We start from the raw sequence: 25,308 nt of genomic DNA, 5'->3' as shown, positions 1-25,308 counted from the left end.
ACTAACATTTATATAGGAGAAATAGTAAAATGCTTCTAAAATTAAATCTTATTCTCTGTTGAATGTTGAGATAAGCCTCTAAACACTGGGTGACATACATGAAGTAATTAGTCATCTCATGAAGTTATTACATTAGTTAGCCATTAACTCCATGAGGCTTTTAAAAACTAAGAGTAGAAAAATAACTATGAGAATTTGAAATACTTTGTTATATATTTTCAATTTCCAATACAAAGATCTTAGTGAATCTGAAACAAAGAACAGTTTTATTATTGTACCTGCAGAAAAGGAACTTCCAGGAATAAACGGAATAACTGATTCGCATTTCTCCCTGTGATACATTTCAAGTATAACTTAATGGTATAGATGCTTTTACTAATTTAAAACAGTTGTTGCATCAATAAAACTAAGCAAATTATAGTAAATAAAAGAGAGGAGTCTCTTCTTTTAATCTTTATACGTTTAAATGACAGAAGAAATTTATTATGCATTCATCATTAATGTTATCTTTCTTTTATGCTGCATCTTGAGGATTATTTTAATTCATCTCAAGCTGCAGTTTAAACAGCAATTACAACTGGCTTTTAAAATTCGTTTATTAGAGTTGCTAACAGTCGAAAAAAATAGCACTAGCCAAAAAAACAGACCAAAATGTTCAGTTACACACATTTGAATTTTTTTTTTTTAAGTCTACAAAGTAATTTGAAGGCAATTGAAATTAACTATTTAAACCATAAAAATCTTTTGCATCTTTCATAAATAAAACAAAAGAATTTAGTACAAACAGCAAGTCCCTATTTGACTACAGGCTTCAACCTTATCTAATTCTGCACTGTCAGAACTAAGTGCAATGAAGCTCACTGCCTGATGAAATCAAAAACAAGGGAGTTGAAAGCAAAACAAGAGAGTTGTAAACAAAACATTAAAATCTAAAAACTGGTTGAAAACTTACAACAAACTCAAACTGATTCAAAGCTCAATAAAAGCAAACAAAAGCATCAAGAATTCAAGTACAAGAAAAACCTCACAGTACCTCATAAAAACCTCATAACTTCTGAAGAAGTACACAGCAAAGGAAAGAAAATTTAAATTAGTGCACAAGGATATATGATTTTTTGTTTGCAAAACTTTTTCAAATTTATTTATCCATGTAATAAATCAAAATTAAAAGAAAATTTATTTTCTCAAAAATACCGTTCAAGGGCAATTATTAACTTTTTCATGGAAAGAAGTCTTCCACACTCAAAACTTTCTTTAATAAGCATAAATTAAAATTACAAAGTTTTTAGTTTTCCACCAACTGTACGAAGGCGTTATATAAGTTTTATAATTTTTTTTTTACATTTCGTTGATATTTTATGACAGCTACTAAAATAATAAACTTTTGCATTTTGTTAACAAGCTAATACTTTTATAAACTATAGCAAAGTACAAAATTTAAAAAAACAACTTTTCAGCTGAAAATTCTTAAAAAACGTCAAGAATTCAGATTAAAATATAACTTCTTGGTATTTTATAGCTGAGTAAATGATTTCAATTGCTTAACTGATTTCAATATTTCACATTACACAGATTTCTAAGAGCAAAACAGAAACCGACTATATAGTTCCAGAAAAATAAATTTTAACATTTGAAAAAACTTTCTGAAAAGACCTAAAAAACATTCTTCAAGACAAAATAAAGATTTTCTGACAGGCAAAACACTTAATACTTTTTCTTTTGCAACCTGTTGACCAATAATTATTTATAAACTAATATAACTATAATAAAATAAACTGTTATACTGTGATTCACTATGCTTTTACAGTCAACTACAGAAAACTAAATACAAACAGACAACTACAAACAGACAATTAACTACAAACAGACAACTAGCTACAAACAGACAACTAGCTACAAACAGACAACTAGCTACAAACAGACAACTAGCTACAGACAGACAACTAGCTACAAACAGACAACTAGCTACAAACAAACAACTAACCAAAACAGGCAATAACTTAAAACAGACAACTACAAAAAGACAACTAACTACAGAGACAACTGCATAAAGAAACTAAGTATACAAAGTGTAAACAAAGGCTGATGTAAAACTAAATACAACATTTACGAACAAATGGTCTAAAAAGAATTGACGTTTTAAACCTTTGAGTAAGTGTAACTAAATTTAATAAAGTAATTGAAAAATGAAGCATTAAAATTTACAATGAAGTAAGTCTAATTTGTAAAGGTGAAATAAATAAAAACCAATTCTTTAAAAGATTGCCTCTTCTTCTAACACTGCTGCTTCTGTCACTTATTTTCTCCTACCACTATACTAGGGAGGTCTTACTTTGTTAAATGAAAGATTGGTGTTTTCTTCTGTAGAATATCCAAATAAATGTTTAAAAAAAGATGGAACGAAAATGATATGATGCCAAAAAAATTCACAAGCTGCCTCTAAATCAGTTATGTAAAAATCTTAATAATCTGAAGGGATTCTCCTTAATTTTTAAATAAATATAGATTGCAAACATTTGGTCATCAGCTTCCAAGAAGTTTTCAAGAATTCAGGCCAAATAGATATGTAAATAATTTTTGAAAATATGTTAAAAAATATTATTTTTGCTAACTTTAATCAATTTGTGATTTAAAACTTGAGAAAAAAGAAAAACAATTTTAATCTACAAGAAATACCTTTGCAAACTTCAACTCTATGTGCCTTCAAGTTTTCAAAATAATGTTATATTTCTTCTTTTTATTTAGGCTTGAAGTGGGTGTCGTGTTGAATTCTTCGGTACCTAAAACTGTATGAATTTCTTAGTATTTATATAGGTCAATTTAAAAATTTTTTTTTTTAAATTGATTTAACAAAAAATAAAACTTAAATAACAATGCATCCAAATTCTTTTTTTCTTATTTTTTTATTTTATTTTATTTTTTAATTTCATTTTTTTTTTACAAATTGTTTATCTTTCTTTAAAATGCAAACAATGAGAGAGATGAGTAAATATTAATTTTTACTAGATCATTTGTTAAGAATCGTTTGACTTTTCAGGCAGACCTTGCTGATAAACACTTTGAAATCCTTATACTAATCTTCGAATTGAGTTTAATGTGGAAATCTTTCAAAGATAATATTAAGCAAACCATAATTAGAGAGCTTGAAAAAGACTATTTTCCTCTAAGGCCATTTTCAAATCTGAGGCATAGTTAGCTGACTTATAATTGGATATATTAAATACCATAATGCAATTTGTGTTTAGGTATAGTTATACTAAGGCGCTACTCGACTATCGCACCCCCCCCCCCTTTTTTTTTTTATAATTGATTCTGAGAGAGAATTTTATGCTGATTAAGAATCGTATAAAAACATGGGTCTCAAAATCAATGGAAAGTGCTCTAATTTAAAGTTAAAAGTACAAAATCATACGACAAATCCCTAATATTCGCCATCTTGAATAATGATTTTTTTTTGTCTAAAAGTTATTATTTCAAAGTATTCACGACCTGGTTTTTATTTTTTTTATAATGAAGACTTCCAATATTGTCATATATGTGTTTATAAATATAATGCGACTGCTTTGTTCGTTTACTTCGAAAAAAAAAAAATTACAAAAAATAAATTCTTTTAAATCGGCCAGAATTTCACATGCCAACGATAATTTAACAAGAGATGAACTTACATGAAGAAATACTTCAATTTGTTGTAACAAATGAAATGTCTAATTCAGCAAGAGTGCTATGCGTTGTGAAATCATATCGGACTACTTTGAAGATTTTCTACTTCACGAGTCTCATCAACTTGCAGGTTGAAAGAGAACGATATTTGGGTTTGTCAGTCAATTTATACCGTTCGAAATTGTAGTTAGCAGGTGGTTCACGGACGCCTGCTGAAACAATCCAAAAATTTATTGCGTAATTTATGTTTTAAAATTAATGACTAGAGAAACATTGCGATATTTCCTGAAACACGCTTGGTTCCACCTTTGATTACCAGTCTCCCTGAGAATAATGATTACAGGTGGTTTTCCGTAACGCGGCCTAATGCCGTCATTTGTAATCAACAATTCTAACGTTGGTTACACCACGTTATCAAGGATTTGTACTTTGTTATCATTCAAAAACTTAAGCAAATAGAAAACCAGTTTGTATATCAAATGAAGAGACCTTATCCTTCCAAAATGAATCGACTTAATTACTTGTTTAGTGTTGAAACAAAGTAAAAACATTGAAAAATAAATAAAACAGGGAAAGGTGCGACTGTCAGAAAATCTCATTTCTAATGTTAAGTTCCTTTGGTTTGCTGAAAATAAAACTCTTTTGGTTTTGATTTGTATTGAGTTTCGAAACGTTTTAAAGCGTGATGAAGGAAGGACTGGCATCACGCGTTAAAAAAATGCTCTGAAATAAATATTAAGTTTTTAACAACCTTTTTTGAAATTATTAACAAGAGTTAAGTTTTTAGCAATTCTTTTTTTTTAAATTGACATAATTATCACAATATTGTGATTAAGATAACAATGTCAGGTCCTCAAAGATGTTCTTTAGGAAATTCATTGAATTCATTGAAAATCATTGAAATTCATTGAAATTCATTGAAAATCAATGAATTTCAATGAAATTAATTACTCGAGGAATTTGTTTACCCACGCTCTAAAAATAGTAAGGAATAGCGTAATAGTTTTTGCGGACATTTTTTGAAAAACACAATGTCAATTTGTTTATATTACTGTTTTAAATTCGCAAACAAATGTGGCAATAACTGGACGGATAATTGTAGTGATATACTTACTCAACAAGTTTTATGCTACGAAACGAGTGACATTTGTCAGAATGGTATCCTTTTGTAGAACGAATGTAATAATCTCAGACTATAAGGATTTTTTATTCAGTTTGCTATGATGTACTAAAGAATTAGTTTTACAAGTAACAGTCCTCAAAGAAATTTCCATAATCTTATAACTTCAAAATATCAGCCTTTTGATTGGGGAAAAAAATTCGTCGAATCCATTTCTTTAAGCGAATCCCTTATTTATCGCTTAAATCTTCCTATCCTTGCAAAAAAAAAAAATCCCCAGATATGTACTTTCATCAGTCCGCTTTAAAAATCGAGGGAAAAAGTGACAAAAAAATAGAGTTTGAAAATGCATAGAGTGTAATTGGCGCAAACCATTCACAAAATATTTTCGTTGCAAAACCCAGCTGAAAAAGAGTGAAGCATAACTTGATGAAGCACAACTTATACCATCTGCAGCCAAATGAAATTAAGTTATTGAACGCAACAAGTTTAGAAAATATTTCATTAAGATGTGATACCTTGCGTGAATTTATATTGCAACATAGTTCTGCAATGATACGGGTCTACCAAAGAGAACTGTAACGGGTTTTATTTTAATTTCTACATCAAATGTAATAAACGTGCTAGGTTATATAAAATTTTAACACATTTTCTACTAAAAGTGATTTCTTTTTATTGAATATTTGCAATTTTCTAATTTAATTTATTAATTTCTTAAATATCTTTTTACCTGTTATTTGCTTTTTTTTCGAATTTGTTTCTCATGTAAAAAAAGAAAAATAAACTCTTGAAAATTAAAGTTGTTTGGTTTTTAATGCTCCGGTGCGCCAAAATCTTTTGTCCTCAAACTCGAAGTTAAAAATTTTAACGGCGCACTATAAATTGCTTAGGGGAAATTGAAATAAATTGTACACATTTTTTAGTGTTTAATTTTTTAATATTTAAACTTTTTACGTTTTTTTTTCATTTAATTTTTTTTAATTTTCAATAAAACAAAATTTTTTTTAGTTTTTTTAAACTTTTGACATCTTAAGGGTTTTTTTAAGGTTTTAAAAAACTTGCATTTTTGTTAAAATCCTTTCAAAGTATATGATAAGTGTTAAATTTCCTTTGTTATTTTTATGCAAAATTCGAATAAACATTTATTTAATTGAATGTAAAACTAAAAATAGAAAAAAAAGGCTTTTGCATAGCATTTTTTTGCTGATTTTTTGATTTCTTAGACATTGATTGATTTGAGCATGTGGTCACAGAGGTCGCCTCGTTTTTTTTGAATAAAATATAGCTACTGCGAATTGACTTTACTGCCATGCAAAAAAATTGAAGCGACCTCTGAGACCTCATGCTTAAAAATCACTTTTACTACTGTGAGTTTTATTCAAAAAACGACTAAATTCTGTGATTAAATGAAAACTCCGTAGTTCAATAACATGCGGTAAGTTTTTATTTTATTCAGTTTTACCTTACGATGGTTGTATGGTTAGTTTCAAAATTTTTCGAAGACTGGCTTTTGAGTTAATAAAAAACTTAAACAAATGTGGAAAAAAAAGCAGTTTGTTCTTCACTAAATACAAAGATTTTCTGGATAAAAAAATTGAAAACAAATCATGTCTGGTAAGCTTTTTAGTACATTTAAAATAAAATGTTACATATATATATATATATATATATATATATATATATATATATATATATATATATATATATATATATATATATATATATATATATATATATATATATATATATATATATATATATATATATATATATATATATATATATTTATGTTTAATTTATAATGTTTAATTTCAAAAGATTGAGTATTAAAAAAACTTGAAAAAAAAAGTTAAATAAATGCAAGGGTCTTAGCATATAATTTGTTGGTTGTGAATTTTTGTTAAGTTACTGTAGTGTATACTTCAAATTTTTATTATTTAGAAATTAGAACTTAGAAGGGCAGAGATTGATAGCAAATACTAAACCAGTTATCACTTCACTTACGTTTTATCGATGTCATTGAACCTGAACATAGGTAACTTCTCATTGATTGTGATTTTTTTCCAAATCTAAGGAATAAAGCAGGAGTCTTGGAGAATAGAAGGGAAGAGCATAATAGCGCTAGTACAGCCACATACAAGTTCAACTTAAAATATAGCTAATCACTTCACTTCACTTTAAAATATTTGCTTGAAGTTGAAGTCATTGAGCTTAAAACCAGAAAGAAGTCACGTGACCTTCGTTTGTTTACTTATTGTATACACTCGTTTCGATTACTCAAACGATTTCGAAGACCGTTAAATTTTTGGAAGCGAATTTAAAAGCGTTTAAAAATTTTAAACAAATTTAAAACACGCCATTTTTGAATTCATATAACTTTTTACGACATTAAAACCGCGAAAATTTACTTTATTTGAACTAATACAATTTTGAATACCGTCATATTAAATTTTTTATGACTTTTTACGATTTAAAAATCTGCCAAAAAATATTTTATTCAAATACGAATTTAAAAACCGTTTAATTCAATTTTATACCACTTTAACGATTTCGAAACACGTTCACACCCGACTTTTAGTTGCTGTTAATCTTCTGAGTTTTTATTCAAACCTTAGTAATTATTGATTACGATAATTACCAAATATTGTTGAAGTTGTGGATGAGGTTTGTCGCTAGATTTACTGCTTATATGATTATTTAGTTTTATAAATATATCAATTAATCTATAATCACCTGCATTTCTCAGGCATTGCATATTGCACACAATGCCAAACAGATGAGTATTCAGGTCTGACAATGAACTGAATATTAAATGCTAAATAGAGTTTTGTATAACTGCGAGTGATCATGTAGTGATCAACAGGTTGTCAAGGAGTTTGCCGTTTGTAGGCAGTGTGGATTATGGTTGTCAGTGCCAATTGGTCATACTACAACTCTACAAAGACATATACATTGCACATCAATAAGATCAATACATGACTTGGAAAATTAAAAATGACAAGCTTTATACCTAAAAAGACAGGTTATAATAATATAGTTATAAATATAATTAGCGGATCTTGCTTTTTTCTATTTACTGTTTAACTTTCCGCCTGTTACTTGCTGCCATTGATAGCAAAATATATTTCTTACATTTTGTTAACAATATTTTAGAAATACAATGTTTTTTGTAGTACAAAAAAAAAGCCATTATGCATTGCTATGTATTTAATGTCTACTGTTTATTAGTTTATGCTTTACAGGATCCTGAACACAAACGTGAAAAAGCTCAACGTGCAGCCGTGTGGATGATTGCTAAAGATATTCAGCCATTCTCGCGTGTTCAGGATGATGGGTTCCTTCACTTTGCTCAAACAATGATTGATATTGGATCGAAGTATGGATTGTTGCAACTTGAGGATATTATGTGTGATCGAACAATCCTTTCTAAGACACTACCAGCAAAGTTTTACAACGAATGTGTTCGAAAGCTGAATGACAAACTTGCTGGGGTTACTCATACGCTTTAAGAACTGATCACTGGACCGATGACATTCTAAAATACTCTTGTCAGACTTTTACATCACATTACTTAAACAGTAGTTATTGCCTTATAAGTAAACGTGATGGATTATTTGAGTTTAGTGAGTCTAGAACTGGCATTGCCGTAAAAGTAAAGACAACTGAAATACTTAAAAAACTTTTCCCTCAGACTATAAAAAGTGACAATTTGGTATTTGTGACTGACAAAAGAAGTGATATGAAGTCGGCTTATCGCAACGATGTTAGACTTAGCTATGCAGGTCGTAATCTGAATATAGCTATTAAAAAGATTTTGAAATCCCCTGGTGCTAATTACGTTCATGAAATGATCAAGACTTTAAAGGAAATGGTGGGCTACTTCAAACATAGTAGGAAAAACCAGTAAAAAAGTATCATTAAACCATGCAGTTGAAGTTAATAAGCAACTTTTAAAAAGTGGTTTGTCTTCATAGCCACATCTTGCTAATCACTTATTTTCACATCAGAAACCTCACTCTGCAATCGAAGGGAATGGAATTGGAATTCCTTGAGTTATTGATTTATTAGTTTTTTTTCTTTTTAATCAAAAATCGATAAAGTCCGGATAAACCGCCTAAAAAACCGGAATGAAACAATTCTAAAAATGACCGTACTTTTTTTATTAATTATATGTATAAACGAATTATATCTCATAAATAACGTTTTGTGAAAAAAATTACTTCAAAACGTTAAACAGTTCTTTAAATATTCTCAAAAACTTTCCTTTTTATCATTAGAACGACGTGTAGTGCGCAGTGACAAATTATCTCTTTCAGGATGCCTCGTTTTGGACATTTTTTGCTTTGGTAATATGATTCCATCCTATTATTTTGGGAAGCCCTATTATTTGAATAAGACTCTCACCCATCGACGGCAATTCTTATATAAGCTAAAGTAATCTGACATCAATATTAAATAAATCAGCAAGAAAGTTAACTGACTTGAAGCGTTTTTAAGTGAAACTTCCAACAGCTAAAGCATATAAATCAAGAACTCACCGATCTCAGTTTTGTTCATGACAGATTTCGGTTGGTAGTTTTTCATTATAGGAAACCAGTTCAAACATTTTATTGATTTAATAGGTTTTTCCCTTTTTATTTTCTATGGTTTGCTGTTGCATGATTCAGTTTTTAATTCTTAACTTGTTGGTTTTTATCAGTTCGAGAAAATCTGTAGAATTGAACACTCGTTTTGTCGATCAACAATCTGTTTACAAAAAGATCGCAGAAAAGCATTTTTAATAAGGAAAATGGAGATACTAGAGGAAGAAATGAACCGGTACGTCATCTACTTTTGTTCTACTCTTGTTATTTGTTACCAGTTTTTTCAACAATTTTAGTTTCATAGTCAGAAAAGCAATCAAATTAAAACTATTTATTTGACTCATGAAAAACTTTTTTCAACTAAAGGGTAACTGTTGCTTTAAATAAAGCGCAACTATTTCTTTGTAATATTGAATAAAACGTAAAGTCCAAATAAGTTGGAGTAAAATTTGACGCTGATGAACGAAAATAAAACATTGATTAATGAACCAACTTAAATTAATTACTTAGAGAAAATAAACATTTGTTGTAATAAACATTATAATTATGTTAAAATATTTGTACAAATGTTCAAACAAAATAATGTTCTTCTCGACTGCTAAGCATGCTTATGAATCTTGCATCTTTACTTCACTTGAGACTAACAACAACGTTTGAATGCCCCTCGTTATACAAAATGATAGCTTTAGACATTGCCATTACTATTGCTAAAATTATAGGTATTCATATGTTTTTGTGTTTATATATATTATAAGCAATATTTTTATTATTATTATATATATATATTTTTTATGTATTACCTGCATAAACATGACGACAAGATATTTTTTTAAAAATAATCAGTACATTTGTTGATATTTCACTTTCATTTTTTAATGCCACATCGAAACAGAATATTATTAAAAAATAGTATCAGTATTTTAATGCAAAAAGTAGAAGTAATATGCTTCAAAATTCTCTTATACAAATAATATATGAATTCCAATCACCATTAAAATGCTGCAAATGCATATAAAATACATTACCTTATCCCTCTTTAACAGCTGTTAAAGAGGGATATGGTAACAAATGACGAATTACAAAACAAATGCTTCACCAGACATAACTGAAAAAAAAAAATTAAACAAAATTTTCATTCTATAAATAATGACCCATGTTAATAAATAAGAATGAAACAAAGAAATTTTAAAAGTAACAGACCACTCAGCTAAAGATGTGATAATACCTTTCTCATCAGGATTTCTATCCAGGGCAATTTCATTTTCTGATGTGAAATAGCGTTCATCCTGATCATCATCATATTGATTAAGAATTTAAAAAGGATAATTCTTTTCATCATTGTCAATATCAATCTCATATGCATTGTCATCATAACAAACATTTTCACAATCATTAGAAATACTGCAGGTAGACATTACTTTTCTGATACTAACTTTCACCAAAAAACTTTAAAAAGATTTAACTTGACTACTTTTAAAATAAGAAGAGCAAGAAGTTATTTGATTCAATTTTATAAAATAAATAAAAATATGGATAAATTTAAGAGAAACCATCCTCCTAAAAGAATTAAATATGCAAAAGGGTCATTCCAGCTCAATTCAATTTATGCTTGGCACCATGCCATCTCAGATTTTGCTGATTTTTGGAATACAAGCTTGAATTAATAAGGAAACTTCACTCCAAATTTTAGTGTCTGACTCCTTACGGTTTCAGAGATATTGATACTTGGTTCCAATCTCTTTTTTAACTATTTTTTTCAGCGCCATTTATTTGTTTGACTCATTGCACGACACAATTAGCTTTAACTTATGAAATACTTGTTTAATAGTGGTAAAAATTTCTATCTAACTATTTTTTAGGGTGAGGAACTCAAAAATCATGGGTAAAATACACAAAAATTTAAGCTTCTATATGAAAATTCAATTTCAAAATGGTGTAACAGTTTTGTGATGCCCCGTACAAAAAAATGTTTATCTCCAGATGCTTAAAAGATAAAATTCTGAAATTTTTTCCTAATGTTCTATATGTAACAAACTCCATAATACAAAAAAACTGCAGGGTTTTTTTTTTTTAAATCAGATTTATTTTTATTCAAAGTTTTATAAAAAAATTAGGAAAAAATTGTTATTTTATAATGAAAAAAAATTATTTGCATTTATTTTTTGCATTTTTTTAAAAGATTTTTAGAATCTTGCTGTCTCAGGTGTAGTTCTAACATATAAACTTGTTTGCATTTCACATCTAAGATCATTATGTTTAATAGCTAAAGGATTTTCTATTTTCAAATCTTCAAACAATAATTATTTTAAAATTGTTTCTTACAGAACTAAAAAATATGAATGATAAAGAAATATGTTCAATTGGAATAACAAATAAAGAAATTTGTAACAAACAAACATATGTAAAATCCCATGATATCAAGAAAGTTTCAAGTCTTAATGATGTTGAAAAAGACTTGATAATTAGTCGTTCTGGCATTCAATAAGATGAAAATGCAACGGTTTGCCTACACCATGAATATGTTTATTTAAAACGTTATTCGGCAATCCACATAACTTGCTGTGATCCATTTAATTCACACAAAGGAAAAAGAAGAAAAGGTATTATTACTTAATCATGAAACGTTTTGAAAACTTTATTGTAATTTTATATAAATTATATATATTTTTACAAAATATTTACTGAAGCAGTAGTTATCACTTATGTTTTTAGGAGGATGTAAAGAAATTAATATGCAACTTGCTAGGAAATTGAAAAATATTGGTATTAATGTTATTCCTGGAGAAAAGATATGTCCTTCATGTATGATTAAATTTATGTCATTTAAGGATGATGGACAAATGGAACCAACTTGTAGCCAGGTTTATGAAGATGAAGATAATGATCCTAATATAAACGAGTTGTTAAAAAAAAATCTTAATTCTTCTTTGACGATTATGAACATAAGTCCTCTCAAAATGCATGCAGTAAATAGTCACTCTAGAGTTGCTCTTGGCAAAAAAAAATTGTTACATGTTCAAAAAACAGTAAAGTTAGGCATTGCAAGGACTTTAAATATAGATCCTGAAGAGTTAAGCCAAGAAGATTCCTTCAATAAATTATCTAAGGAAGTCAAAGGTAAAGCAAATGACATGGATATACTTATTAGAAAAATCAAAGAAAAAATGTTAATTTCCAATCGTAATCAGAAAATTCAACTACTAACACTGGTTCCAATTTCTTGGTCACACAAAGATATAGAAAAAGAATTTAATGTTACTAATTACATGGTGCAGATATCACGCAAATTGCTGCAGAAAAATGGTATTTTATCTTTTCCTGAAAAAAAAAGAGGAAAGAAAACACCTCAAGAATCAGTAGATAAAATTATTGAATTTTATTGTAATGATAAAATAGCAGACAAATGTCTGGTAAAAAAGATTTTGTTAGTATAGCTCGAAGATCTCACATGCAAAAACGTTTGATTCTCTCAAATCTAAAAGAGCTATATGCAAAGTTTAAAACCTGTTATCCAGATATAAAGACTTGTTTTTCTAACTTTTGCTCACATCGTCCAAAATGGTGCATTACAGTAGGAGCATCTGGTAGGCATACAGTATGTGTGTGCACCTACCATCAAAATGTTAAGTTAATGATTAGTGCAGTTGAATTATCAAAGGATTATCACGAACTTATTGATATGCTTGTTTGTAGTAGGGCTAACAAGAATTGCATGATACATCGTTGCCCTATGTGCCCAGAAGATTCTGCATTAGTACATTATCTTGAAAATGAGTTATACTCTCAAGACGATATTGATGAAGATGATGATTATTGTATAGATTATAAACAATGGAAAACAACAGACCGATCTGAGCTATTAAGTCTAACAGAAACGACAAGTAGCTTTATTAATATTTTGAAAAATAAGTTACAAAAACTTACTGTTCATTCTTACATTGCAAAAAGTCAAGCTGCTTCTTTAAGAAAGTTAAAAAATGAGTTAAGTAGTATTGAGGTTGTTGTCCTTTTAGATTTCTCAGAAAATTATGAGTTTGTTGTACAAGACGAAATACTAAGTTTTCACTGGAACAAAATTCAAGCAACATTGCATCCAACAGTAATTTATTATAAAGAAAATAATGTCCTCAAATGTGATTCATTATGTTTCATCTCAGATGATTTACTGCATGATGTAGATATGGTTTATCATGTGATGAAGCTAGCAATTGAACATATTAAAAGCAATATTTCTCATCAAATAGAAACTGTCCATTACTTTTCAGATGGGTGTGTTGGCCAGTACAAAAACTGCAAACACTTCATAAATATATGCCACCATGAACAAGATTTTGGTATGAAATATACATGGTCTTTCTTTGCAACAAGTCACGGTAAATCACCCTGTGATGGTATTGGCGGGACTGTAAAAAGACTAACTTCAATTGCTAGCCTTCATCGAACAACAACAAATCATATTCTTACAGCATCTGCAATGTTTAATTTTTGCCAAAACGAAATCAAAGGAATTAATTTTTATTACATATCTAAGGAGTCAAACACAATAATTCGAAGTGAAATGGAGCAAAGATATGCAACTGCAAAAACATTACCAGGCACTCGCACCTATCACAATTTTGTTCCAATAAGTAACACAAAAATTGGAACTAAAATTGTTTCTGAACAATTGGAGTATTCATTTGTTTTTAATTTTCAAACTGATGAAATTATTAAAGAATTCTTGTCTAATATAAGCATTGGCGCGTTTGTATGTTTGATATATGATAACAATCCATGGATCGGACTAGTTGAGGAAACTGATGTTGAAAATAAAGACTTTCTAGTTAGATTCATGCATCCATGTTACCCTTCAAGGTCATATTATTGGCCTTCTAGAGATGATGTGCGCTGGGTTCCATCAACAAACTTATTGTTAATGATTAATATTCCAACAACTGTTACAGGAAGACAATACAAAATCAGTGAAATAGATCACCAGAGCATTGAAGATAGCTGGGCAAACTTTAAACCAGAGAACTAATTTGTTATCTTTCAAAGATTTTTTATTTTTATTAAATGTGGAAGATTGTCAATTCTTATTGCCTATTAGTTTTAGTTTTTCTCATTGCAATTTAATTATTTTCATGGTTTTAGTGTAATTCTGAAATTTTTTGGATTTATTATTATAAGACTTTGAATGCGAATAAATCTGATTTAAAAAAAAAAAACCCTGCAGTTTTTTTGTATTATGGAGTTTGTTACATAAAGAACATTAGGAAAAAATTTCAGAATTTTATCTTTTAGGCATCTGGAGATAAACATTTTTTTGTACGGGGCATCAAAAAACTTACGAAAAGTGTTACACCATTTTGAAATTGAATTTTCATATAGAAGCTTAAACTTTTGTGTATTTTACCCATGATTTTTGAGTTCCTCACCCTAAAAAATAGTTAGATAGAAATTTTTACCACTATTAAACAAGTATTTTATAAGTTAAAGCTAATTGTGTCATGCAATAAGCCTAAAAAATAAATGGCGCTGAAAAAAATAGTCAAAAAAGAGACTGGGACCAAGTATCAGTATCTCTGAAACCGTAAGGAGTCAGACACTAAAATTTGGAGTGAAGTTTCCTTTTATTAATTCAAGCTTGTATTCCAAAAATCAGCAAAATCTAAGATGGTATGGTGCCGAATTATTTTTTTTTTAGTTGATTTGACATGGAATGACCCAAAACAAGATATCATACTCAGAAAACGCAAAAGCAGTTCACACATTCTACCACAAGACTTAACTTCTTCACAAACAGAACAGTTAACAATTCAAATAGTTAAACAGGAGAGATAATCAACTCTGATAATGTGAATTTCTTCAAAAACAAGCTTGATTGTTTTGAAAACAAACAAAAGAAAATTATAAAAAAATAATGAAAAAATGAAAAATAAAAAAATTAAACACTTTTCCAAACGCTGTCAAAGTTTAACATTTACAGATGTTAGACTCACCACATTGTATGTGTACACCAAAAAATTTATTATTATTACTATTATTGCATTCTAGCATTTTAAAACTTTTACAAATTTTATATCCTATCATAAATATATATGAACAGTAAATTACTTTAAGTTTTTTATGAACATTAACAAATTTACTATCAATATTGATTAGTGCAAACATTGATTTGTCAATTCAACTCAATTTTAATTAAGAAATATATACTGAAATAAAAGTAAAAGAGAATAAAATATAGTCTTGAATGCATGATGGTAGCCTAATTATTAGGCTTCTATTAGGCATATAGAAGCCTTATAGCACAATTTTGTAGATTCTCCTGTAATCAATGCTGCCCTGATGAGAATTAGGTGAAAGAGCACAAACTCGCTTTAGGCCATGATAATAAACGCTACTCAAGTTCTTGATATAAAATTAAAAAATTTTTCTACTATCTTTAATGTAATATAGACAAGTTTATTTACAAATCATGTAGCTACATAATTAGTTAACTATTAGTTAAAAGTTAAATAAACACAAAAATGGAAATAAAGTACCTGTATCTCTCTAAAAAACTGGATTCTAACAAAGGGGATTTCTTTTCAAAACCACTTCCTCGCTTGATTTAATCTTTTTTGATTCTTTTAATTCCACTTCTTCTCGTGGTTCAACCTTTCTGAGCTCTTTAACGACTACTTTTCTCGTGATTCAATCTTTATTGATTCTTTAAATACAACTTTTTCTCGTGGTTCAACCTTTCCGAGTTCTATAATGACCACTTCTTCTCGTAATTAAATCTATTTGTTTTAAAATAATTTCTTTACAACTTCTTTGCATAACTAACAGCTAACTAAAAACGAGATTTTATAAGAATGGCCGAAAACTTATTCAACACTAAAACCTGTAACACACTGAACGAATTAAAAAAAGCAAAAATTCAATCGTATTCCAACGTCGACCCGACTTTGGTCCGACGTTATCACTTGAGTGATAAAATAAACCAACGCTTCCGACGTTGTGCCAACGTAGGCCCAATGCATGTGTGCTAGCTGGGCTTGAATATGAAAAGTTTAATACAAGAGACCTAATATCAGAAATCAGATTCAGAGCCCTTTTTGAAAAACCTCTTACATAATAAACGTCTTTCAATTAAAAACTTTGTCTTTCAATTAAAAGCTTCTAAGTGCTTCGTGTCGGACTTCAAAACTGTTCTTTAGCCTGTTGCTTTATTAATCATTATTTCAAAACAATGCCACAAGTCCTAATTTATGCAGATCTCAATCGTGCAGTTACTGCTGCATTATTGAGAATTGCTCAAGTTTATTTTAAAAAAGTTGCTTAAGGAAAGATGGATCATTGGCATCTTTTTTGTTCTTAAGGTGCAGAGCCCGTGTAAGTCAAGCCACTTCAACAATCAATAAAATGCTTTCCATCAAAAGAAAAGTTACTGAGAAGGCAAATTTGTTTCAGTGACTAAGGGGTTCCTTAAATATCTGATATCAAAAGGTTTATTTCACTTCTAAAACTGCTCTAGTTTATTTTAAGGGGTATGCCCCCTGATAAAACTAAATCAGTAACTTGGTATTGAATGCTATAAAACTATATATTTTCTGAGAGTTCTTTATAAATTAGTGCAAATTATTAAAAAAAAAAAAAAAAAGTTCATAGCAAACAACTATAATGGCGGAAATAGTGGAAAAAATCTATGATTTTAGCAGTTGATAATTTCAGAACTATTATGTATTTCTAAATGAAACTTTGATACTAGACTCTTTAAAGCAAGGTCTACAACTTAAACTAAAAAAATATTATAATTTTTGCCTCGATCACCCCAAATATTTAGTCGAAAATTTTAGCAAAGTTTAGACAAAAATATTTCTTGATTTAAAAGTCAAAACTCGAATGTTTTTACCTTAATTTGCAAGTACGTGTCATATAAACATACCCTGAAAATTTGATCACTCTACCATCTCTAGTTCAAAAGATATCATTTGCTAAAACTGGCTTGTCAACAAAAACACTCATTTTGAGTAAAAGAACTTTAAAGTTTAAAACAATGTGGGGTTTTTCAGTTACTTATAAACTTTAATCTACCATCTTATAGTGATTTAAAACAGTGAAGCAAATGTGGTTGATTATTCTCGTTAAAATCATTCAATTTAGGACTAGAGTGGGGGTCTAGATACATAATGATTTAGGAAGAAACTAATATGTGATGTGCTACACTCGTATTTTGAGAAAAAACTATTTAAATATAGGTTTTAAATTGTTTAAATTCGGAATCTACGTTAAATTTTTATTTAAAAACAATCATATTAATTTTTTGAAAAAAATTAAAAATTTTCTTAAATTATTGGGGGGCATACCCCTTAAAGCAATACCTATTTCATTGTACTCGTTTATTAACTGTGAAAATAGTTTGCTGACGAAATCGTTTTTCTGAAATTTATCATAGCAATTAACGAAGTTCTTTTTTGTAGAACGGCTTTAGAAGACGAAGTTGTCATGGAGAACGAGTTCGACGATATAAAGGGTAATAAAATATTTTTAATATTTCCCATTTAAGACTGATTTTCAATTTTCAAAAAAAAACCTTTTCTTTTAGTTGAAAAATTTCCACGAGACGTGTTTACAACGCTTGCAGATTTGTTGACCTATGATTGGCAAAAGTTTGCTCGATGTCTTTCGGTTGCTGACTCAGCAATCGACAATGTAAAAGAAGAATTTGAAACGACGAGAGAACAAACTTTGCAAATACTGAACCAATGGCGTAAAGACAATCCATCAAAAAAATGGAAAGATGTGAAAAAAGGGTTACTTTTTTGCAAGCGTAAAGATTTGATCAGTGAATGCGAACGAAGTAGGTATTTTGAGCTTAATAATTTTTGTGCCGCTATTGCATGCCGATGTTCTCCTGCGGCCCCTGAATATTTATTAGAGATAAAAAAAAAAGAAAAACAAAACACAAAATATACAAAAAAAGTTTAAACACAGACCATTAAAAGTTTTTTTTACACGAACACTTTTGAAAAGGGCAAACTTTCTTTAATTTATTTTGCAAATATGTCACAACTCTTTCGGGCCTTTTTATCAGTAAAATCATTTAGCAATTTTGCGGATTAAATTCATATTTGAATTAAGTTCATTATATTACATTTAATTACTTAGTTTACAATATTATTTCAAATATGAAATAAAAGTTGAATGTGACTCGTAATCTTGATTTTTTTTGCAGCGCTCTTGCATTGCACGACTAAAACCTCCCACTCTCCCCCAAAGGGTAATACTGCTAAAACTAACGAAGAAAAGTTTTTTTCAACTTTTTCAAAATACTTTTTAAAGAAAATTGATTTCGATTTCGAAAATATAACATTATTGCGACGAGTTTCTCAAAATAAAAATCAAAATATTCCTCTGGGAGTATTTTACATGTAAAATGCTTTTTCTATAAAAAACTGCAATTGTTTTAAATAGCGTTTGCAAATGGAACGGCATGAAAATAAAACAAACTTATAGACAGAATATGTCGTCGTAATAATACCAAGCGTATTAAATATTACATTCAACAGATAGTGACAAACTTTTTTAATAGAAATCGTTGATTTAATTGTCATATAAATCTTGGATTTAATTTATTATGTTTTAACTATCAAAGAAAAAAAAAGTTAACAGCGAAATGCCGTTCAAAAAATAACTTCTAAACATTCCTCAAAAATGTCACCGTGTAGTTAAAAATCAAAAGTTTTTGTCTTTTAGAGTTAATATCCCGACACTCCACTTTCGGTATCCTACCACCGACAAAAACCTTCTTTTCACGTGACGATGAACTTAATCAAATTCATAAATTCGTGTACCAAACAAACGATTCGGGTAAATCAATCACAGTTTTAACTGGAATGTCTGGAATAGGAAAGACTCAGCTCGCTAGAAAGTATGCCGCATTTTATAACGACCATTTTGAAAGTATTGTGTGGGTGGATGCAGCATTTGATAAAATATATGTTTCTATGAAAAATCTCTGTCACCAACTAGGGTTAAGCGTAACAGATTCTCAAGGCGATCCGTTCAATATTGAAATAGTTTCTAGAAAAATACATCGCTATTTTGAAAGAGAAAAAACGCTTTACATTTTCGACAACGTCGACGATGAGAGTGTGAAGAATTTTGAAAAATTCGTATCAAACAATAAAAAATCATTTACTTTGGTAACATCGCAATGGAAATCATGGTCTACCGGTGTTAATCAAGTGCAAATTCATTCTTTCTCGCCTCAAGATGCGTTACTTTTCGCAAAAAGTAATATTAAAAAAATATTATCAAATGATGACGAAAAACTAAAAGAAATAATCAAAGTGCTTCAATATCATCCACTCGCCATTAATCAAGCCGTTCTCTATATAAACAACAACAGCGTTTCTTTGCAGGAATATTTAGATCTTTATCGATCATATCCTTTGGAAATGCTGGAGGAAGGTTTCCCCACTGAAGTGGAAACAAAGTTTATTATAACATCAATTAGCATAGTATTAAACATAATAGAAACATCGAATGAAAAATCAATGGAAATTTTAAACCATTTATCGTATTGCGACGGTCAACATATTACAAAAAAGTTTCTTCACGGTGTTTCAAAACACCTGAAAATAAACGAAGAGCTTTTGATAAACAGAGCAATAAGATTACTAATAAGTTATTCGTTGCTTGATCGTTTCGACGATGACAATGATAGATATGCGATGCACGAAATGACCCAGTTAGCATGTAAATGTTATCAAAAACGCAAAGAAACAACAGAAATATGCAACGAAAACATCGCCCATTTTCTAAAATTAGAGTTGGAAGTGGTAAAGGAACACGTTGACGATGGGAAGCACTTCTATAATCATTTCATCCATATGTTTCGTATTAACAAACCAAAAATGTGTGAAGTGTTCCATCAAGAGAGTTGGAAAATTGAAAGTTTCTTATCAAACAAAGGTTTTTTTCAAGAAGCTATAAATATACTTGATGCCATTCAAAAGTATAACACAGAATCTTATGGAACTGGAAATAAAATAACTTTAAATACAAAAAATATTTTGCAAACTGTTTGAGTGATATGGGAAAATATAATGAAGCTTTAGAAATTTATTATCAAGTTGATAAAATAAAAACGGATATTTTAGGTATCAATCATCCATCAACATTGGCTACAAAAAATAATATAGCAATCTGTTTGAGTGATATGGGAAAATATAATGAAGCTTTAGAAATTTATTATCAAGTTGATAAAATACAAACGGATATTTTAGGTATCAATCATCCATCAACATTGGATACAAAAAATAATATAGCAGTCTGTTTAAAACGTATGAAACAAACATAAATGGAAGTCTTGAAAGTAATGAAATGGAAAAAAGGAAATGGAAAGTCGAAGTTGTCAACTATTTTAATCGTTTTCCTAAATGCCGATTAATGTTAATTTATTTGAAATTTGTAATTTGATTTTTATGATTTTAACATCTTTTTTTATCGGAAGTTTTTTATCCAATGTATGATAAAAGAGTTTGAAGTTAATAGAAGTTGTAACAAAGTAAAGGTATGATGGAGGAACCCATAAAAAAAAAGAATTTGTATTGAGTTAATGATTGAAATTATTAAATGCAAATGAATGAAAATTTGTTCGAGAGAGTGTAAAGTTAAAAATATTTTTTTTACAGCCGGAAAAATCGAACCGTGAAATTTCAGAAATCGACCCTTGGGAGAAGTTTTAAATAAATTTCTAATGATGTGTTATGTAAAAGTGAAATAAAATAATAAAAGTGATATAGTTTTTTATAACTTTGTTAAACTATTAAATTTTTTGTTTCGTTAGCAAGTAAATTGTCGTAATTCATAATAATGTCATAATTAATTATAATTACTTATTTTTCTCATAATTAAACTTTGCTTTAAATAAGAATGAGGCTGGCAAAATTAATTGCTCTTTAAGTCAATGTGCACGTACGCGATTGTTATCATCAGAATTAATAGAAAATAATGCGAGCAAACTTTTTATTGGCGTGAACATTTGTATACTCCAAGTAAATATTAAATTCGATTGCAATCATTTTACAAAGCATTCAAGCATATCCACACCCAGAGAGCACACTAAAAATTTAATTTAGAAATTTAATTTAGAAATTTAATTTAGAAATTTAATTTAGAAATTTAATTTAGAAATTTAATTTAGAAATTTAATTTAGAAATTTAATTTAGAAATTTAATTTAGAAATTTAATTTAGAAATTTAATTTAGAAATATAATTTAGAAATATAAACTAGAAATCAAAGAAGAAAATTAAATTAGAAATTTAAAATTTAAGCTTAAACTTGAAGTTTAAATAAGATTTGTAGTAAAAATAATAAGTTGAAATGATGTAAAAATGTGAGATGTTTAAGTAATTAACACTAAAAATTTTAGTAATTTAAATTATAAACTTGTATAAGAAATTAAATTACAAATTTAAACCAGAAGCGTTAATTAGAAACTACAATTCTAAACTTAATAAATGATAAACTTAATATTAATTTTAATGTTAAATTTCTAGAATTTGAAGAACTCAAAATCTCTTTTTTTTTTAAAACTTTTTATAATATTTTAATTAGAAATTAAAATTATTAATTTTAATAAGAAATTTCAACCAAAAATCGCAAGTCCAAATTTAGAACTTAAACAATTGTTTTAATTTAGAACTTCAAATTTAAAAAAACTAAAGAAAAAGCTTAAATTAGAAGTTTGCATTTGAATTTTAAACTAGAAATTTAAATTCGAAACTTTTTCTAGATAATAAATTAGAAAACCAAACTAGAATGTGAAACTAGAAATTTGATTTGAAATTTTAGGTAAAATTAATTTTAAGGTGAAATTAAGATTAAGGCAAAAATTTGAACTAAACGAATTTTATTTTAATTAACTTAGATAATTAGAAACTTATGAAAATAAAATTTAAACTAAAAGTTTTATATAAGAAATTATAATAGAAACTCAATCTAGAAAGTAAACCTAGAAATATTAATTAGAAAGTTACATTAGCAAACTAATTCGATAAAATAAGGCGAGAAAGTTTTATTTGAATTTTTCGTTCAAAACTTTAAATAAGTAACGTAGTTAGAAAATAAATTAGAAATTCAAACTACAAATTTAAAATAGAAATTTAAATAAGTCATTTATATTAAAAATGTAAATACAAATATTGAATCAGAAATTTACATCAAAAAGTTGAATAATGAGTTTAAATTATGAGTTCAAATTAGAACATTAAATTTAACATTAAAACAGTAAGTTTGGAATAAAAATGTTTATTATTCTTTAAACAATTATACTAGAAAATTTAATCAGATATTTAAATTAGGAACTTAAATTAAAAAAAAAAAAAGGAAGTTAATAAAGTAAAAGTTTTAAATTACAATTTCATGTCTAGAAATTAGAAATATATATATTATAAATATATATTATATATATAAATTATAAATATATATATATAAATTAGACCTCCTAATCCGTAGAGAAACTTTGATCTAATTTAAGAAAGAATAAAAAAAAACAACATGATTTTAATAGGTGCTCAAGGTTGAGGGCAGTTAGAGATTAGCTCCAATAACTTTTCACAAGTCATCCATATTTGACACTAATATCAACATACTAGAAAATTTAGTTTGCCTCATACCTCATAGTTACCTCTCATTTTATTTATCTTGAACAACAAAAATCCTGAGCACTCCCCTAAAAAGCGTCATTTCTCTCCTGGTCCTTAATGAAAAAACTTGTTTTTTACATTTTTGAAATGAGAAAATGTTTTCCGACGCTTATTTTGAAAAATAACTCTGAAGACGTGTTGCAAGATATTAGAGCGTGTTTCTATGCACCATGCTTAGTAGACTTAGTTGCTTGTTTGAACTTTCTTTAAACTTTTGAGCAATCTTTTTATCGGATCTTAGATTAATGTCATATAAATGAATTTTAATCGTAAAAATTTAAACATTTAATGCTAAAGTAAAAAAAAAATCAGTCGCAAAACATCTTTTTTTTTTGTAATTATTAAGTTAAATTCAAGTTAAAAAGATTTTAGGATCAAAGCAAAAGATATAAAATTTCGAGATTTTTAATATTGCAAAGTGCTTATACGCATCAAGCGCACTTATTACAAGTAGTGGGAGTATTAATAAGAACGTTCCCTTAAGTCATCACTTTGCGATCTCATTCACTAGATGAAGGTTCGGTGAATTACATAAACTCTCCAGTTGAATGATAACGCAAGTCGATAGACTGTTCGCCTGAAAGAAACAAAAACATCAAGCTAAAATACAAAATCAGAACTTTCTTTGAAAAAAAAAATCAACAAGAAGCAGGTTTTCTTCAAAAATTAATTAAAGGCAAGGTCAGCCTCCGAGAGTCTGACCTTGCCTTTAATTAACTTTTGAAGAAAACCTGCTTCTTGTTGATTTTTTTTTTATTGTAATATGCAAATAACAAAGTTCAACTGGGATTTTAATATGTGCTAGAAATTTTTATTGCACTAAACCATTCAGTAAGTTATATTAAACATATTCATTCCTTCATCCATCTTTTCTAAAAGATAAAAACACAAATGACAGCAAAGTACTTAATCACCATGTTGAACTTAATCTGCGTCGTTGTTCGTTGGAGATTTTAAATAGTCTTATTACTCATTTGTTGGTTGTCATAGCTATCAAAATAGTGTTTTCCGTTTTGCATTTTACACCAAGCTACTTATTGCGAGTTTGTGCTAATTTTGTACTAATAACTTATTGCAAACATTATTCATGGAATGATTCTTTAAACAAGCGCCATAATAATCCATTACTATGTAATAGTAGTAGAAGGTTAATTGTTGGTAAATCCTGGATGTGATAAGTCAAACTATTAATTAATATACTTATTAATCCAGGATGGCTTGATTTTAGTAGACTAACGGTTTTTGGTAAAAGTTTATTTCAGCCATATACAAACAAGTGTTTATTGAGGTAACAGCAAAATAAACGAGTGTCAGGGCGGCGTTTTATATATATTTTATTTGATGTTTGATTGTTTAGTTAAGTGTCATGATGAAGGTAATGGATTAGGGAGGTATGGGTTGTAGAGTTGTGTGGAAAGATATATGGAGGTTGGGATCGAAGCTGTGGCGTTAGGATTCCTTGGATAGGAATGGGCGAGGTTTGGGAATAGTTTGGTTAGGAATGGGCAAGGTTTAATCGTTAAAGGGCTATGGTTTTATTTGCCGTCTTCAGTATATTCTGTTACATAATAAAACTAAACAAACGTTCTATTAGTGTGTAATGGTTAGCACTGTTTTTCTCATAACTTTTATATAATACAAATAATTTTCTCTTACGCTTCTCGCAGTGTTCAAAAATGTTTATATCAATTACTCCTCTTTTTTTATTACAAATATCTCTTCTTTTTTTTTTTTAAATCTTCTTCTTTTCTTCATTTATTCAACTGCTTATTAAACTGCTTGTTCATCAAAGTCTTTTTCTCATCACCAAACTCTTTCTCTTTTTAAATTTCTTCTTAAATTTTTCATAAAACATTTTCTTTAAAACTTCGTCTTCTTTTCTTCTTCTCTCCTTCCAAATATGTTTTAGCTCTAAAGTAAATACAAATCCCTTTTATAGTTCTACCGTCACTCAAGCATTCACTTCATTTTGTTGTTCTAACATAATTACTTTTGTCTAGTATTTGCTTCTCTAAAAGTAATATATCTATTTGTTCTTCTTGCATGTTCAATAAATTTTCTTTTCCACTTGTTATAAAACCAAAACTTTTTTAAATGACTTTTTCAGTATTTACAAAGATTGAAACTTTACAATAGCTTTATAGTTGCTTAATGTTTGTGAGAAAATTTCTTATAAGTTCTGCTAAAACTTTTATAAAAGGTTGAGTTTTTACCATAGCTAAATGCTTGTTTGATGGTTGTGAGAAACGTCTTAGTAATTT

The 25,308-nt window shown here is 28.3% G+C and overlaps 2 protein-coding genes and 1 pseudogene across 12 annotated transcripts in view; 2 read left to right on the top strand and 1 right to left on the bottom strand.

Moving 5' to 3' along the window:
- The window catches only part of LOC149877975 (integrator complex subunit 10-like), a 7,505-nt gene extending 3,705 nt beyond the window's left edge, over positions 1–3,800 (bottom strand). For 5 of the 9 annotated variants that reach the window (XR_016447984.1, XR_016447986.1, XM_090074148.1 and 2 more), the window contains exons 1-2: positions 3,004–3,224; positions 2,677–2,786 (exon numbers count right to left, since the gene is read on the bottom strand). The gene's annotated coding sequence lies outside the window, so the exon portion shown is untranslated. Of the gene's footprint in view, positions 1–908; positions 2,440–2,676; positions 2,787–3,003; positions 3,309–3,665 lie in introns of those variants that run through there. The other 4 variants (XR_016447987.1, XR_016447985.1, XM_090074147.1 and 1 more) reach the window with 4 other exon arrangements.
- A 2,193-nt stretch (positions 3,801–5,993) lies between these two features.
- Positions 5,994–25,308, top strand: part of LOC149877959 (uncharacterized) — a 222,343-nt gene continuing 203,028 nt past the window's right edge. Inside the window, exons 1-5 of one of the 2 annotated variants that reach the window (XM_090074096.1) lie at positions 5,994–6,394; positions 6,722–6,815; positions 8,023–9,348; positions 9,480–9,598; positions 17,811–17,863. In XM_090074096.1, coding sequence (XP_089930222.1) covers positions 9,570–9,598; positions 17,811–17,863 — 82 coding nt within the window. In that variant the 5' untranslated portion in view covers positions 5,994–6,394; positions 6,722–6,815; positions 8,023–9,348; positions 9,480–9,569. The remainder of the gene's footprint in view (positions 6,395–6,721; positions 6,816–8,022; positions 9,349–9,479; positions 9,599–17,810; positions 17,864–25,308) is intronic. The other variant, XM_090074097.1, reaches the window with a different exon arrangement.
- Positions 10,237–12,797, top strand: LOC145192365 (uncharacterized; annotated as a pseudogene). The gene is made up of 2 exons (XR_016448056.1): positions 10,237–11,963; positions 12,076–12,797. The product of XR_016448056.1 is annotated as an uncharacterized LOC145192365 (transcript).

Source organism: Hydra viridissima, unplaced genomic scaffold (genome assembly GCF_058129835.1).
Source record: "Hydra viridissima isolate aposymbiotic clone 2 unplaced genomic scaffold, HvirCarnegie_v1 scaffold_16, whole genome shotgun sequence".
NCBI classification, from domain to species: domain Eukaryota; kingdom Metazoa; phylum Cnidaria; class Hydrozoa; order Anthoathecata; family Hydridae; genus Hydra; species Hydra viridissima.
This window is presented reverse-complemented; position numbering and strand designations above follow the sequence as displayed.